The 18,231-nt window shown below is 34.8% G+C and overlaps 1 protein-coding gene across 2 annotated transcripts in view; it reads left to right on the top strand.

Moving 5' to 3' along the window:
* Positions 1–4,580: 4,580 nt before the first annotated feature.
* Positions 4,581–18,231, top strand: part of LOC125672885 (uncharacterized) — a 14,849-nt gene continuing 1,198 nt past the window's right edge. The window contains exons 1-4 of one of the 2 annotated variants that reach the window (XM_048909112.2): positions 4,581–4,942; positions 6,402–6,524; positions 6,726–7,889; positions 14,142–14,267. In XM_048909112.2, the coding sequence (XP_048765069.1) occupies positions 7,803–7,889; positions 14,142–14,267 (213 nt within the window). In that variant the 5' untranslated portion in view covers positions 4,581–4,942; positions 6,402–6,524; positions 6,726–7,802. Of the gene's footprint in view, positions 4,943–6,401; positions 6,525–6,725; positions 7,890–14,141; positions 14,268–18,231 lie in introns of those variants that run through there. The other variant, XM_056167125.1, reaches the window with a different exon arrangement.

Below are 18,231 nucleotides of genomic sequence, written 5' to 3'. Positions count from 1 at the left end.
AAAAAACGCAGACTATATGCGATTTATCGGGGTTTTGGATTTATCAACGCGTGCCAAGACAAGTATCCTTACCTTACTAAAGTGGTTAAGTGTTAGCTAATGGATCAAACAAAATTGGTACTCCAAATTTATGAGATGCCCAACGCTCGCAATTGTCGAATGTTTAAGATTTTGCATAAGTTTGAGAGGCTTCTGCTCTATCACCCACATGATTTAAGAGAGGCTTTATGTCATTTTAGGTTCCCAATCGAGGAAGATAGATTTTGGGCTCTCTACAGGGATGATAGAATTTGTAATCTATGTGAAACTAAACTTATTGGTGGTGTATTTCATTACATGCTGGAGTGTGGGTTTTTTTAATATCTGAACAAAGGAAATGTTTAGCATAATATCATATCGATAACACTATTGTAATTAGATTTCATGATTTTTTAAATAAGGAAGGCACTCTTGAAAGTCTTTTTCGCTCTTGCAAAACTATGCCAGATCTTGCTGTCAGTAACCAATGAACTGTAATTTTGTAATATTTGTATACAATGTATCTCCCATACTTTAGATCATATCTACAGTATACAGGTTTATATGTAACGCAGGTTCACAATGTTCCAATTTTATGTGTATAACTTGTCATTTTCAGTCATATACCCCAATTGGGCCTTGTTTCAATAAAATAAACTTGAAATTCGTTCATATATTATCTTTCATGCAGAGGTGGTACTTAAAACTGTAATGTTAGTAGAATTTTGAGGATAGATATACAGTGTACTTATTTCCAGGAATATCTTGTACATAGCTACTTACATGTTTAAGTATTTTAGAAATCTAATCAAACTTGATAATATTTTTTCCCCATGATATGAATTGTAAAGTGGTTTCCAATATGTAGATTTCGATGTATGATCACTGATTTAGGAATATTAATCTTTTATAATTCAAAACAACCATGTGAAGTTCTTCAGTTGTAAATATTCATGTCTAAATATCATGTGCCATAAATTCTAATTCCTTTTGTCAATATTTACACAGTTTAAACAAATACATAGAAATCATCGAAGGAAGAGACGAGCTACTGGTGAACTTTACGGTTCATACGTGAAACATGTGTGACCCATGTGTCTTAAATTTGGAATTTAAAGGTCAGTGAAAAATTATCAAATGTAATAAATGACGGCTGCTTCTGACCTTAGACCATTTGTTAATCTACTTGTTCGTGTCGCTGGTCATTTTAGTGCTTTGTGCAATTCTTGTATTTGACTTTGCGGATACGACACTTCCAGGTATAGAATATTGTTGGAACTCAACTCGCTTATACATATATACATACATACATACAAACATTATATATATAAGCACTAAGTTCCAACAACACCCGATACCTTAAAGTGTCGGATCCATAACATGGATACAAGGTTAAATACAAAAAATTATACTAAGCACTGAAATGACCAACGACACAAACAACCAGATTGTCAAATTTTCGGGACGACCCGTCCCTTCTTCAGGACAAACGTAAAGAATTACATAATGTGGCCAATATCAACAGAGAATAATAACAAAAACTACAAGTGGCTCAGACCAATGCTGCACGTTGTCTCACAAGAACATGCTACAGACAACATATTTTGCCGGTACTTCAACAACTACACTGGCTACCGGTAAATCAAGGTGTTGTGTTTAAAATGCTGACAACCATACATAAATCACTACACTCTTTCTCAACACCAGCATACATGAGAGAGCTATGTCCTGTTTACCAGGCACATAGGACGTTGAGATCATCATCCGACCAATGGAAAATGGTAGTGAAGAAGTCATCAAACAAATACGGTACAAGAGCCATAAAAACACTAGCTGCACAATTGTGGAATAAACTGCCACTGGAACTTCGAGTGTTTGGAGCACTTGGAGCATTCCGCAAGAACCTAAATACACTCTTGTTCAAGCGTGAATATGCCCTGTGAATGTAAAATTCAGTGTAATATCAAGGATTCCATGTGCAAGCTCTTGCAACTGAATTTTGACCCAGCACACGAATACCTGTATGCCAATTGTATCTTCTCAACTCAAAGTCAATCACTTCGTCATTTTACTACCATGTTTTATTTTAATTCTTTCTATTCTTTTATCATTTTCTTTACAGCTCTTGCAGGTCTTTTATTAGTATATTATCAATGATTATTAGCACAAACATTGTACAGCGCATAGAAACTATAGGTAATTTTGCGCTTTATAAATGAATATAATAATAATAATAATAAACTACATATATGACTTTTCAACACTATACACGACCATTCCTCACGATAAATTAAAGACTAGACTTTTTGATATCATAGACAGTTGCTTCTTCAACAAAAATGGAAAACGGAAATATTCATATCTAGTGATCAGTCATTCAAAAACTTACTTTGTTAAACACCACTCTGATTCCACGCACAAGTACTCTGAAGTTGAAATAAAAAATATGCTAGAGTTCCTCATTGAAAATATCTTCGTGGTCTTTGGTGATCAGTCTTTTGGAATTCCCATGGGTACGAATTGTGCTCCTTTGTTAGCTGACCTGTTTCTATATTCATATGAAGCAGAATTTATTCAAAAACTTCTACGTAAGAAGAAAAAATCTCTCACTGTGGCCTTCAGTTCGACATATCGATATATCGATGACGGTTTGTCTATTAACAATAATAACTTTCATTCATATGTCGATTTGATATTTGCTGTTATAAAATTTAGAAATTCATTTCAAAATTAAGGATCATCTCCCTCATGCATAGCTCTTATCCGTGGATGAATTTGGCTCCACTTGTTTGGCACGCTGTTTTTGGCTATATTTAGATCTAAAACTTCATAGTTATTTCGGATTTCAAACATTTCGGTTGAACATCACTGAAGAGACATTATTTGTCGAAATGCGCATCTGGTGCATCAAAATTGGTACCGTATAAGTTTTACATTATGACCCCTGGGTCGAGGCCTCTGCTGGTGGACTGTTAGTCCCCGAGGGTCTCTACAGCCCAGTAGCTAAGTACTTCGTTACTAGCTTGAAAATACGGATGTATATTTAATTGCTGTTATAAAATTTAGAAATTCATTTCAAAATTAAGGATTATCTCCCTCATGCATAGCTCTTATCCTTGGACGAATTTGGCTCCACTTGTTTGGCACGCTGTTTTTGGCTATATTTAGATCTAAAACTTCATAGTTATTTCGGATTTCAAACATTTCAGTTGAACATCACTGAAGAGACATTATTTGTCGAAATGCGCATCTGGTGCTTCAAAATTGGTACCGTATAAGTTTTACATATCCCTGTGAGTTCGAAATAAAGGACACCACAGAGTCGTCCACTTCTGCTTCATACTTAGATATTTTATTTAACGGCAAACTGACAACTCAACTGTATGACAAACGGGATGATTTCAGCTTCTCCATCATCAACTTCCTATATTTATGTAGCAATCTTCCATTATCACCTGCATATGGTGTTTATATATCTCAACTGATTCGATATGCAAGAGCTTGTTCTGTGTATAGTCAGTTTTTAAATCGAGGTAAGCTGCTGACAAACAAGTCGATGGTACAGGGGTTTCAACAGTCTCGATTGAAGTCAGCATTTTGCAAATTCTATGGTCGTTATAACGATCTAGTTCGTCAATACAACCTATCATTGGGTCAAATGCTGTCTGACGTGTTACATACCGATTGTTAAGCCGTTCTTGGCACACTAATTTTGACTGCGGATAACTCCGTTTACCTGATCAGGATATAGGGCTCACGGCGTGTGTGACCGGTCAACAGGGGATGCTTACTCCTCCTAGGCACCTGATCCCACCCCTGGTGTGTCTAGGGGTCCGTGTTTGCCCAACTCTCTATTTTGTATTGCTTGTAGGAGTTATGGGATTGAACATTGTTCGTTATCTTCACCTTGCATAAATACATCTAGCACTACAAGTACTCTAATCTACAAACGTATTTACAACGCAAACTACATGGGGTTTTTTTTTTTTTTAATCATGATGCTTGCCAATCAATGTTAAAAGTGGAGCGAATTAGGACATGCCTTATTCGTCCAAAGAGCTGATCCAAAATGTACGAAGTGATAAATATAGACTTAATTAATCTTAAGTGGAACGAGTTATAACTATGTTACGTTGACAAATTTATATCTAGTTTTTGTTATTATTCTCTGTTGATATTGGCCACATTATTTAATTCTTTTCGTTTATCCTGAAAAAGGGACGGTTCGTCCGGAAAATTTGACAATCCGGTTGTTCGTGTCGTTGGTCATTTTAGTGCTTTGTAAATATATATATATATATATATATATATATATATATATATATCCGGTTGTTCGTGTCGTTGGTCATTTTAGTGCTTTGTATATATATATATATATATATATATATATATATATATATATATATATCTGTATGTGTGTGTGTGTCTTAAAAGATTTTCTAATTAATCTTCTAGGGTCAAATTAATCAGTTATTTGTCACATTGATATTTGATATATAGTCTAACTATACAAGTATATACATCCGTATGTGGTGTGTATTCAAGTTTGTTCAAACCAAGACACTATTGAAAGCCACCATTGTAGAGGTGTATAATCCTCCCCTCGTCCTGTGTATTAAAATCCGCCTCCGAACTTCAGTACAGGAAGTATGCACATTATACGGGAAAGCATCTCCCATGATTTGTGAAACGAAATCCACTGTGCAAGGATGCTGAATAGTGCCTGTTTGTGAAAGACTGGTCATTGTTCGTGGTATACTGGTGCCTGTCGGTGAAATACTGCCGAATGGTGTCTGTCGGTTCTCCCTTAACCAATGTATATCTATACATGAGTGTTGGTTACCCCGTGAGCTACCACAGTTTTGATGTCACTGAAAAAGAAAGCACTGCAGAAGGAACAGTGAAGAACAAAGTTGAAGATCATGTAAGATTTTTAACAAAAATATTTGTGAAGGGAACTTAAAACATTTTTGTTACGCAATCCTTTGTCTTTTTATGCTTTTAAATAGGAGAAAGTCCACTTGTAGTGAAAAAGTTACCTGTAGGTGTCCACTAAGTTGACAATTGCTGTCCATTATTTTTAAGAAAGGACATATATTGTCCGCTCTTAAAAATAATAGACAGTAATTCTCAATTTATTGGACAGTGCAAGGTAAACCCAATGACTTATTAAACGTTTATAGGTAGGCTGAAAATAAGAGAAAGACAATACGTTTGTCAAAGAGATACAAATTTTATTTTAAATTCCCTACAAGTAATAATCAACACAGATATCGGAAAAATCACTGAAACACTTAATTCCCCTTAGTAGAATTCCCCGCTTTAACTTTAAGATTCACAATTTTTAAAATTCCATTGGCCTTTATCATATCGCATCAAAACTTAAATTTGAAAGACATATTTCCATACTGTATTTGAATTTCGCTGGATTCAGAGGCACATTCCAAAACTTCTTCACAATGCTTTTTAATGTTTTCTTTATTATCATACCCTAATTCTGAACTATTATTTTTGCTTTTATGAATAATTTCATTTCACGAGATGGGCGTATTGCGTTATTTTGACTGGCGTTAATTATTTCCTCATCCAAATATTTGAAAACACAATGCTTTTCAGGTCAAAATTTGGCTCCATATCTTTCTTACCTTCCATATCCAGAATATAACACTCATTAAGATAATATTTGCAGTACTTTCATTAAAATCCTTAAATTTTGATTGTGCAATGAAAATGCTCTCCCCATCATAGGATGACATGTTGATATGGCTCAGTACTATAGAGTGATTGAATATAAAACCTGCAATACAAGACTACTTGCCTGACACAGACTTCTACGCAAGACTGGTTATATTGTCAGACTTTTCAAAAATAGTTTTATTCATAATTATCATTGTCAATGGGTTTACCTAAGACTGTCCATTCTTAGAACAAAAGATGAAATGTTTTAAGTAGGATATAAGCCTCAAACTGTCTATTCTGTGAGAGAATTAACTGATTTCGGACCTACGGGTCTCGATCAGTTCTTTCTCTCAAAGAATGGACAATTTTTGGCTTATATCCTTTACATAATGTGTATGCAATGGGTTTCTTATATAAGACCAAATGTTGAATAGAAGGGTAACTAATTAAGTTTCCAAAAGTATCTGTATATGCACACCAATGTTGATGATTTGAAGAAATGTGTAGTAAATAAGAAGAAACAATCTCAGACTTTTGTGAATTTGTCTACATTGTTTTATGACGTTCTAAGGTAGAATTATATGACTACCACATAAATAGGACGTGTACAGCCATTAGAATGATATCACTAAATGGTTAAAAATTCCAACATGTGCATTGCATGACATCTTAGTTGTTTTAAGGTATGTTAATTAAACATTTAGGTTGGATTGGCCCCTAAACATGGGTATTGCCACGCAAGACCAAAGAGCCATCTCGTCGAATCTATACTAACATTTCTGTGCTTTCCACCCACCGCAATTGTTGCAATTTTCTTTGCTTTAAAGGTAAATATGCATATTTTGTATTTGTTTGGTTAATCAAAGCTATCAAGAATAAAACGAGTTGGGTATCGTTCGAAAACGATGTCAAAAGTACTGATATTTTTTTTATTTGAGAAATACTTTGACTGTTTGTAGCCAAAAGAGCTGCTTGTAAACTGAATGCTACATGTTTATAGCTACATGAGTATCTGTTCGTCTTTACAGGTAAATCGTTTCTACGATGTCTATAACTACTCTGCTGCATACAAGGCCTCCAGCAGAGCCAAAACTTTCGCTTTCATTTCGTTTTTACTCGGACTCGTAATGTGGATTCTGATATTGACTTTGTGGAAAGTCGGATTCCGTTAACATACGTGACTCGTGTGTTACGCTTTTCGCGGAAAATTTTCAATATTTTGTTTCCGTAAAATGATTATTAATTCATTGACCGGAGAAAAAGTATATGTACATGTGCAGTTGAGTAGAAATATGAAGGATATTTAAAAAGAAAAAGAAGGAACGAACTGTTACATTTTGTGATATTAATAAAATCTGCATTATTATTTTTCATTTTGATATTCCTTACTCTATGAAAAGGTGATGATAACGAACAGTGGTATATTTGTTGAAATAATAGGACGTGACTAATTAGACAACAGAAGTTGAGTTTCATGCTACATAAACTGTTTCCTAAACTAGAACTGATCTATTTCGTATCGGAACCTCTCTTGATGCAACAATGTCATAGTTCTGACAATTTATCTAATTAATCCAATAGATTATCAATTAATCACTAACGTAATGATGTATTTCTACATAAATCCTCAATAAAAATTACTGTAAATAATGTTCATAGTAAGAAAAATTTATAACTATAGAATAACAATGAAAGATTAATCCATAATGGTGAAGAGGAGAGACTCATGTCCACGATGTTTTATTTTAAAAAGAATGTTCTACAAAATTTAATATGTATTTTTTGCATTTTAATTGACTGTTAATTTTGGTTAAATTTTGTCACTGCAGCAGCCTTTGGACGTCTATTTCGGTCGATATTGTGGTCTCGATTAGTGCGATAATATCAAGTATCAACCTCATCCACATGCTCTACGTATCTAGATGTATTATAATCTCATTGTCACAGTGTTTACATCCTGCATTTAATTTCATGAATAATCCTCACATGGCGAGAACAATGAAGGTCCTGTATTGAACCACCGGGAGTGACAGTTAATGTACGAAGTGATGTGTGCAGATTTTCTTGTCTCGGGGCCTCTTTAGCTGTGCAATTTCAAATTCGTTATGCAGTTTGCAACCAATGGACATCGAAACTATAATTCATTATCAAGCGAGGGAGATAATTGGAGGTTGAAAAAGAAAGAGCCTGAGGTAATATACAAGTTTCTTTAAAACAATATATATAGATATTGTTTTTTATTATACTACTACTTTGTAGATTTTTCTATCGAAATCGAAAGTATGTACCAACTTAATGATTAGGAGGATATATGCCAGAAGACCCCTTTTCTCATACACTGGCTCACATATCGTAATAACGCGGAGAATATCGTCTATTTACGGGACTCGTTCATCGTTTATTTCATCCATACAGAATTACAGTTATGATGAGAGTGAGGTTACTATATAAACAATCGTTAAATTTCTAGGCACGAAGAGCAATGCATAAAATAATTTACGGACAATGAGAATGTCGAGAGGAGAAAAGCGTGACGTTATGTAAACATTGATAATGAAACAAAGTAAAATAATTTACGGACAATGATATCGAGAGGAGAAAAGCGTGACGTTATGTAAACATTGATAATGAAACAAAGGTGATTTGGTTGTATATTTTTTAACGTTCCTCTCGAGAATCTTTGACTCATTTGAAAAGAAATAAAAGTGACATTATTTAACATTGATAATGAAATAAAAGTGACATTATTTAACATTGATAATGAAATAAAAGTGACATAATTTAACATTGATAATGAAATAAACGTGACATTATGAAAAGTTGAAGATATCGAACAGTGATCAATCTCATAAAACCAATAAGGACTACAAAATTAAGAGTTGGGCAAACACAGACTCCTGGATACACTAGAGGTAGGATCAAGTGCCTAGGAGGCGTAAGCATCCCCTGTCGACCATTCACACCCGCCGTGGTCCCTATAACTTGATCAGGTAAACGGAGTTATCATTGGTCAATATCACTATGTAAAGAACGGCCTAACAATCGGTATGAAACACGTCAGGCAGCATTTGACCCAATGACAAGCTGTATTGGCAAACTAGATCGTGATAACGACCTTAGTATTTAGGAAATGAAAGGTGAAGATAACGAACAGTGATCAATCTCATAACTCCTATAAGCAATACAAAATAGAGAGTTGGGCAAACACGGAAACCTGGACACACCAGCAATGCTGATTTTAAATGAGACTGTTGAATCCCCTGTAACATCAACTGTCAGTAGCCTGACTTGATTTAAAAACCGATGATTCGCAGAACAAGCGCTTGCGTATCGAATCATTTGAGATATATTAACACCGTATGTAGGTGATAGTGGAATATTGCTACATAAATATGGGAAGTTTACGATAGAGAAGCTGAAATCATCCCGTTTCTCATAAAGTTGAGTTGTTAGTTTGCCGTTGATATCTACTTTCAATAAAATATCTAAGTATGAAACAAAAGCAGAAGTGGACGACTGTGGTGTCTTTCATTTCGAGTTCACAGGGATATTGACATATGAAAATGACTATTGTTGATAAATAAAACGTCGTTGATATTTCTAAAATTCGAGTTGAAGGTTATATCAAGATATTTTTTCTCCTCATGTCGAAGCTTTTGAATAAACTCTGGTTCATAAGAATATAAAAACAGGTTACCTTTCATGCCCATGGGAATTCCAACAGACTGTTGGAAGATCAGGTCACTAAAGAACATAAAGATATTGTCAGGGAAAAAGCATATTTCTATTTCAACTTCAAAGTACGTGTGCGTAGAATCATAGTGGTGTTTAACAATTTTTTTTTTTTTTGGATGACTGATCACTAAATATGAATGTTTCCTTTTTCCATTTTTGTTGAGGAAGCAACTGTCTATGATGTCAAAAAGTCTAGTCTTTAATGTATCGTGAGGATTGGTCATGTGAAGTGTTGAAAAGTCATACATTTTGATGTTATATATTTGAGAACAGTTTTGCGATTTTAAACTCACTAAAAGTTCTCTACAATTTTTTAGAATCCACATTTGATTTACACCATTTCTGGCATATATTGTGGCACAATACGATTGAAATTTCTCCTTCACAATTGTTAATATTTTCGTGAGGAGCAAAGATGGGAACTTGGTAGAACATTTGATAGATCTAGCAATGTATCTTTGTTTCGTGGAGAGCAAAGATAGGGGATAGATCAAATCGACATATGAATGAAAAAGATTATTGCTAATATATAAAACCTCGTCGATCTATCTAAATTTCGAGTTGAAGGCCACAGCAAGGATTTGTCACAGTTGATAGATAGAGGCAACTGAAAAAGCAAGATACAGAAAGGTTGACGAAACGTTACCTTGCCTGACCCCTTGCTCGACACGAAACCATTGGGATGGTGTTTAAATCCAATAATAAGATGGTCATCTCGAGAAAAGTACCTCATAGGTGACGAGAAATGCATTCTTCTCAATATTATTCAGTGTTGTATTTCATAGATAGTCACTGGGCGATTTTTAATTTTCAAATAAATATGAATCAATGCATGAAAATATAAAAATAACGAACATTGATCAATCTCATAAACCTTATAATGAATACAAAATTAAGTGTAGGACAACATGGGCCCTGTATACCATTGGTAGGATCTGGTGTCTAAGGGGAATAAGCACCGCCTGCTGATCGGTCACACCCGCCGTAATCCCTATATCTGATTATGTAAACGGAGCAATCTGTAGTCAAAATCAGTTTGTAAAGAACGGCCTAATAATTGATATAAAGCATGTCAGACAGCATTCGACCTAATCACAGGTTGTGTTTGCAAATTAGATCTTCATAACGACCATACAATTTGTGAAATGTTGGCTTTAAACGAGACTGAAAACAGACATTTCTGAACACTCAGTTCAGAAACATGGGGTACCCCGTCTGGATATTTTACATCCCATGTTACTTTTCTAATTCAGTACTGTTTCATTAAACCAATATAAGAACTAATGTGTCTTTCCATCCCTTAAAAGCGATTGATAAATCCCTATGAATGACTGATTACACTCGTGTCATACAGTGGTCGTAAATGAAGATGCCTATTGTATTCTGGGTTAGGTAACAGTAACAGTATTGTGAACATTCCTTTTTGTGATTTTATTCACTAATTGATACCATATAATGCCAGAGGTTGTCCCACTTTCTGGTGCCCTATCGTTAGCTTAATTTGTTCGACATATATTTTGTGCACATGTATATCTGCCTAAAGCATATGCAAGAACATGCTTGATAAAATGTAACTGTTGCAGTTATTATCTTCCAACAATTTAGAGATTAGAATTTTAATCGCTACATTAACTTACAAAATGCACATCAACAAAACGATCCAATGTTACTGAAAAAAGCAATGTGCTCCTATTGGAGATAAATCGATAAAATACTGTAAAAGCTGCTGCAGGTTTACTGTAAAGGAAATTGTCATGAAATTATTGCCACTGGTTGTGAACATACTTACCATAACACATTTCAATTACAAATTTGCAGTAGGCTTACAAGAACTTGGCTGAAAGCTTACAAGAAACTTAAGGAAGCCCATCAGTGTTGGAGAAAGTTTATAAGAACATTTTTTTTCATAATTGCAGGAGTAGATAACAAATGAAATAATCAACTAAGATATTACTGTTGTCTATCCTCAATTTGCAGTTGGCCATAAAAGTTTTAGATTGTGATTAACTGGTTTATTATATACAGGGTATGGTCATATAACACATGATATTTCCTCAATCTTTAAATTGCGAAAGTACATGGGGTTTTTTTATTAAAAGAAAGGTTGACTTATGCAAGGTGACGATAACGAACAGTGATCAATCTCATAACTCCTACAAGCAATACAAAATAGTTAGTTGGGCAAACACGGACCCCTGGACACACAAGAGGTGGAATCAGGTGCCTAGGAGGAGTAAACATCCCCTGTTGACCGGTCACACCCGCCGTCTACTAGTTGTAGAATATGTGTGTATATACTTCATTGATCCATTTGCAAATTATAATTTTTGATTTGCCATTTCAAATGCTAAAAGTTAATTAACTACGACAATAAAAATCTTAATAGATAGAAATACAGTAAGCAATCAAGATCACAAAAATGTTTTACGTCTATACTGGATTCCTCAACTTCATACAAAAAACACCTACAAACAAAGATACATTGCTGGATTGAATAAGTGTTCTACCAAGCCTCTAGCTTTGCTCCTCATGAAAATATTAACAACTGTGAAGTAGAAATCTCAAACATACTGTGCCACTACATATGCCAAAAGTGGTACAAATCAATTGTGGATTCTAAGAAATTCTAAAGAACTTTTAGTAAACTTAAAAACCACAAACCTTTTCTCAAATCAATAACATAAAACCACATGACTTTTCAACACTTTACACGAACATTCCTCGACAGCTCATCATGAATTAAAGACTAGACTTTTTGATATCATAGACAGTTGTTTCTTCAACAAAAATGGAAAACGCAAATATTCATATCTAGTGATCAGTCGTCCAAAAAATTACTTCGTTAAACACCACTCTGATTCCACGCACAGGTACTCTGAAGTTGAAATTAAAAATATGCTGGATTTTCTCATTGACATTATCTTCGTGTCTTTGGTGATCAGGTCTTCCAACAATCTGTTGGAATTCCCATGGGCATCAATTGTGTTCCTTTGTTAGCTGACCTGTTTTTATATTCAGATGAAGCAGAATTTATTCAAAAACTTCTACGTGAGAAGAAAAAATATCTTGCTGTGGCCTTCAACTCGACATTTGAATATATCGACAACGTTTTATCTATTAGCAATAGTGATTTTCATTCACATGTCGATTCGATATATCCCTGTGTACTCGAAATAAAAGACCACAGAGTCGTCCATCTTCATGCTTCATACTTAGAGATTTTATTGAAAATAGATATCAACGGCAAACTAACAACTCGACTTTATGATAAACGGATGATTTCAGCTTCTCCATCGTCAACTTCCCATATTTATGTAGCAATATTCCATATCATAACCTGCAGATGCTATTTATATCTGTCAAATTATTCGATACGCAAGAGCTTATTCTGCATATGATCAGTTTTCAAATCGAGGCAGGCTATTGATAAAAAAGTTGATGGTGCAGGGGTTTCAACAGTCTCGTTTAAAGTCAGCATTTCCTAAAACCTATGGTCGTTATAACGATCTAGTTTGCCAATACAATTTGTCATTGGGTCAAATGCTGTCTGACGAGTTTCATACCGATTGTTAGGTCCTTCTTGGAGCAGTGATTTTGACTACGGATAACTCAATTTGCCTGATCAAGATATACACAAACTGTAGGGCTCACGGGGGGTATGACCGGTCGACAGGGAATGCTTACTCCTCCTAGGCATCTGATCCCACCTCTGGTATATCCAAGAGCCCGTGTTTGCCCAACTCTCTATTTTGTATTTCAAATAGGAGTTATGAGATTAATTACTGTTCGTTATCTTTGAACACTTTCATCTAGGTTTATGAATTGTTTGTCAATTATAATCTTTAGTTTGCAAGACGATTTAATTCGTTACTGTATTTTCATCCATAAAACTATATATATTGTTGTAAACTTTACACATTCGAACATATTTATCTTGTATAAATTTTCTGCAAACAATGAATGCAAACTAAGTTTTCAGCATGTCTAATGCATGTTCGGAGTAATTAATAATTTAAATTTACAGATTATGCATATGATATGTTAAAGTGTGATGCATATTTGCTGCAATCAGGAAATTTCTATGTAGGCCCCTATAGAATTCTGTAATCTTCACAACAAGTTCACGACAATGTTGCAACAGGTTTTGCAGCAGTGGTTTTCTGTAGTGACAGCTGTACATAGTGACGTCACAGCTACGTAACTGTACGGAATACTAGCTGTTGCTGTCAAGCATTCAGTCGTACCATCGTTGCAATGATACGATGGCTATGGTAAGATAACGGAGGTAAGATGACGATGCTACGATGATACAATGGCGATTCAAATCACCATGATAACACCATCGTGTTTAGAACACACGTTATTAAGCGTAATTTTTCATAACTTCCATCTGAGAAAAAAAAACATGTTTATATCCAAACTTTGAATCCACGGTAATTTTTCAATATAAGTGATATCTATCTGTGTATTTTTTAATATCATTACATACATATTCCATGGAATATCATTTCTCTCCCCCTCTAGTATCTAAATATCAATATTAGTTTTATATGGAGATGAACCATCCTAGCCCGCCATCGTATCGTACAATTTCTGCCATAGTATAGAATGTATGGCAGCAATGCTGTCTGGACCTCTGGGTTATGACTACAACAGACTGATTTGCAGGAAATTCGGAAATGTATATTTCAGTGTGTTTATTGTTCCAGAGTGGACTGGCGGATCAGTTTGGCTATATCCTGACGTCACCAAAAGACTACCGAGCGGAGGCGGTGTTCGCCACGATCTTCTGCTTCTTCCCGCTGGGACTGGTGGCTCTCTTTTATTCTTGGAGAGTAAGCATATCTACATGATATTAATCATGCATAGTATGTCTTGGTCCACACAGGGGCGTAACAAATGATAAAGGGAAGTGTGGGCACCAAGCGACAAGGGGTCTAGGGACAGATTTAAGCATTCTGAAATGCCATAAGATGGCGGTTTTATTTTCATATTGATTCAGGCTTGAGGGAACGTTTTCATCCCCTGATTTTAACCCAGTCGAAAATTTCAAATGAGAAAAAGCCAGGATACAGAAAATTTTGAATATGCATGAACAATAATTGAACTTTATTTTTGTTGGGGCTCAGTACCCTTACCTAGATGTAATGGTGAACTCGCCGTTCATTGAAAAACCATGCGTCGCCTCGGACTGTTTACAAATGACGGAAACTCAAAGGATGCAATATAGTACGTTAATTTAATGTTATGGTGAACGGAAATAGCATACCAAAGTGATCCTATCCAGAAAGTGCGGAGATGGGAATAAACACCCTTTTTATTGATTTTTGTTTTTATACATAGAAGACTTAAATCTTTTTTTTTGGGGGGGGGGGGGTATGTGTAGGCCCTATAGGCCCGGGCTTTTGTGCTATCGTTGATGTTACACCCCTGTCATATTCAACATCAAACCAAGCCATAAAGAAGGAAACTGCAATCCTGTCGCCCTAAAATGTGCAATTTTGTTTATACGCGTAACAATCATTCATATTTTGATAATGAGATAAATACACTGTTAGTTAGGACTTCCTGGTTTTTCATCGATTCAGCTCCAACCTAATCTAGGATCGATTTGATTTATTGATTGATTAATTGTTTTACGTCCCATCGAGAATTTTTCACTTAAATTGAGACGTCACCAGCTGTAGGTGAAGTACTGCAAATGTAGACCTATGGTTGGCGCTCAGGACCGTAGCAGTGAGGGTTCTTTAACGTGCCAATGCCTTCCGCAAGACACGGAACCTCCGTTTTATGGTCATATTTGAAAGACCCTAGATTTTTTACTGCTAAATGCCGGGCGTTAGGCGAAGGCGCAGTCACTACTTAAGTCTTAGGATTGACGCGGCCATGGCAGGAGCAGGGCTCGAACTCGTGCATTGAATATGCTATCAAACATAGGTGCATTATGGCAAGTCCTTTTACTATGTATTCGTAAAATAAAATATCTCTTTAAATAAGAGAGATATCTCTATTGGTTAAAGAGATACCTCTGTAAGTTAGAGAGATATCTTTTTACGCTAGGGAAATATCTCTTTAACCAAAAGAGATATATCTTTTGTTTAAAGAGATATCTCTTTAAACAAATGAGATATCTCTTTACGCTTGGGAGATATCTCTTTACGCTTGGGAGATATCTCTTTCTCTTTGAGAGATATCTCTCAAAGCTAGAGAGATATCTCTCAAAGAGAAAGAGATATATCTCTAGCGTAAAGAGATATCTCTATCGATGTAAAAAGAGATATCTCTTTAAGTTAGAGAGATACCTTTTATTCATTGGATGGGCTCATAAAATTTTATCTTACGATACCAGCCAGAATAAAGTAATAGAATTTGAAAGGGGTTCAATTATAATTCAAGTCTTTTTCAGTATGTTATCTTATTCATTTGTGAAACAACATACTGTCAAAATCTGGGGGAAGGGACGACAAAGCCGGGAAAAAAAGATGGTGCCAACAGGCGCTTGCTTGATATTTTTATTAAAACTTACTGTGCAAATTATTAAGCAAGCGCCCATTGGTACATTCATCCATAAAATACACCATGTAAAAATACATAATAATGCAATAGTATGCTCCATAAGTATAAGGTATCAATATGAAATGGTGGATTCTGAGGATGACTTTCTGTTCTCTCTGTAATTTCTGCATCCCTTGTTCATAATAAGCCTTTTGATTTTGCAAAATGTTGACATTCTCATAATATTATTGCATAATATATTTTCCGTTTTCCGTTCCGTTCCGTCTTCCGTTCCGCGTTGTAGCAACATCCCAGCCATCATGGTAAGATTTGCGTTGGAGGGCTTCCATTTTAGGGAGAATTCCTTAAGTATTCAAACTAATAAAAATATTGGAAAGAGATATCTCTTTCTCATTGAGAGATATCTCTTTTTCAATGATTAAAGAGAATTATCTTATACTTTGAGAGATATCTCTCTAGGAATTCTTAGAGAGATATCTCTTTAAGTGAAAGAGATATCTCTTTCACTAAGAGATATATCTCTAAGTGAAAGAGATATCTCTTAAAGTGAAAGATATCTCTCTAAATGTAAGAGATATATCTTACAGTAAAAGAGATATCTCTTTAAGTGTAAGAGATATCTCTAAAAATAAAAGATATATCTCTCTAAGTGAAAGAGATATCTCTCTAAGGGAGAGATATATCTCTAAGTGAAAGAGATATCTCTTATTTGGAGAGATATCTCTTAAGATTAAGAGTTATCTCTCATTTTAAAGAGATATCTCTTTAAAATAAGAGATATCTCTTTGATTTAAAGAGATATCTTATTTTTCGAATAAATAGTAAAAGGGCTTGCCATAGTGAATAGTTTAATTCCTTGTAAATAAAGATTGGAATACTTATTACAGGAATAACAATGTTAGTCATGTCCGTCTGTCTTTCCATCTTATACTCTGTTTTTTGGACCACATCTTTCAGGATGTATTCAGATGTATGCATGATTTTACTACAAAACGTCCACAGAGTTGCAAAAAAGTGAAATAAAATTAAAAATACATTATTGAAGCGGAATTTTTCTAATGACTTGGATAGCGTTATTACAAATTTTGTTTCGAGGGATTAGTCATTTCTCCTCTGACTGTCAGAGTTCTAAATCAAGACTAGTTTGAAATTTTTCTACAATTCGTTTAACTGCATCAAAATGCATTTGATGTCCTCCAGATGGTGATAAGCTCCCTATCAAGATGTCTAAAGACTTTTCAACTTCCAAGGCCACTGGAACCCCAACAGGGCTTTGCCATGGACCCATTGAGGGCCTTAAGGCAACCCCAACCCCCTGCCTCTTTAAGGAATCCACACTCTAAACCTCCTAGCTATGCCCGTCTTTGCTATGGAAAGATAAAAGTTCCTACTAGGCACCCACGGTTCTCATGAACTGAGATCATTTGCCCAAAGTTAAAGTCATGGTAAAAAAAATTGAGCAATACTTGATACAGGCCAGAGTAATGTAATGAAGGGGCAATCAAAGCCTCCATCTGACACAGACTATGTCATGACCATACACCATGGTAACCTCAAACATCATAGTGATTCTCGATACTGCTCCGATGTTTATGGTCTCTTTATAAGTAGTTCTTATCTGTATGTAAATTAGCTGTGATATTTTCATGTTTTATGATATAAGTTTTCAATATGTATATATGTTAAAAGTCAAGACCAAAATGTAAACTAGTTTGTATTTGTAAATAATTATGCAGTCCTGTATAGATAAAGGCTATTATTAATTATGCAGTCCTGTATAGATAAAGGCTACTATTAATTTGAACAATGTCAAGGTCTTTAGGTAAAAAAAAAATTAGAACTACAAGTATTTGTTGAGGTCCTACTTCTGCAATTGAAAGACATTACAGGAAAACAAAATCTGTTCTGGTCATCCAGTTCTCGTGATGAATTAATTGCATCATTAAAGGGACTGATTCACGACTCTCCTCAAAAATTTGTTTTTCACTTAATTTTTAATGATCAAAATTTACTGTCTAATACATATGTATGTTCAAAAGGTTTCACAAAAACTTAAGGTTAATTTACATTATTACAGAAGCTCATTATAGAGAGTTTATTATTGAGTAAACAAAGATTGGGGTATGTTATTGTTTACAAAGTTTTGAAAAGGTATCATGATTGTCGATCTAAGTTTATAATATCTATCATATTTCAAGTATTCTTTGAGTAAAATGTGTTATTTAAAAGTTAGATTTGTGTCTGTATAAAATTAAGATGCTTTAAATCTCACTAGTTTGTTTG

Source organism: Ostrea edulis, chromosome 1, assembly GCF_947568905.1.
Source record: "Ostrea edulis chromosome 1, xbOstEdul1.1, whole genome shotgun sequence".
NCBI classification, from domain to species: Eukaryota; Metazoa; Mollusca; class Bivalvia; order Ostreida; family Ostreidae; genus Ostrea; species Ostrea edulis.
This window is presented reverse-complemented; position numbering and strand designations above follow the sequence as displayed.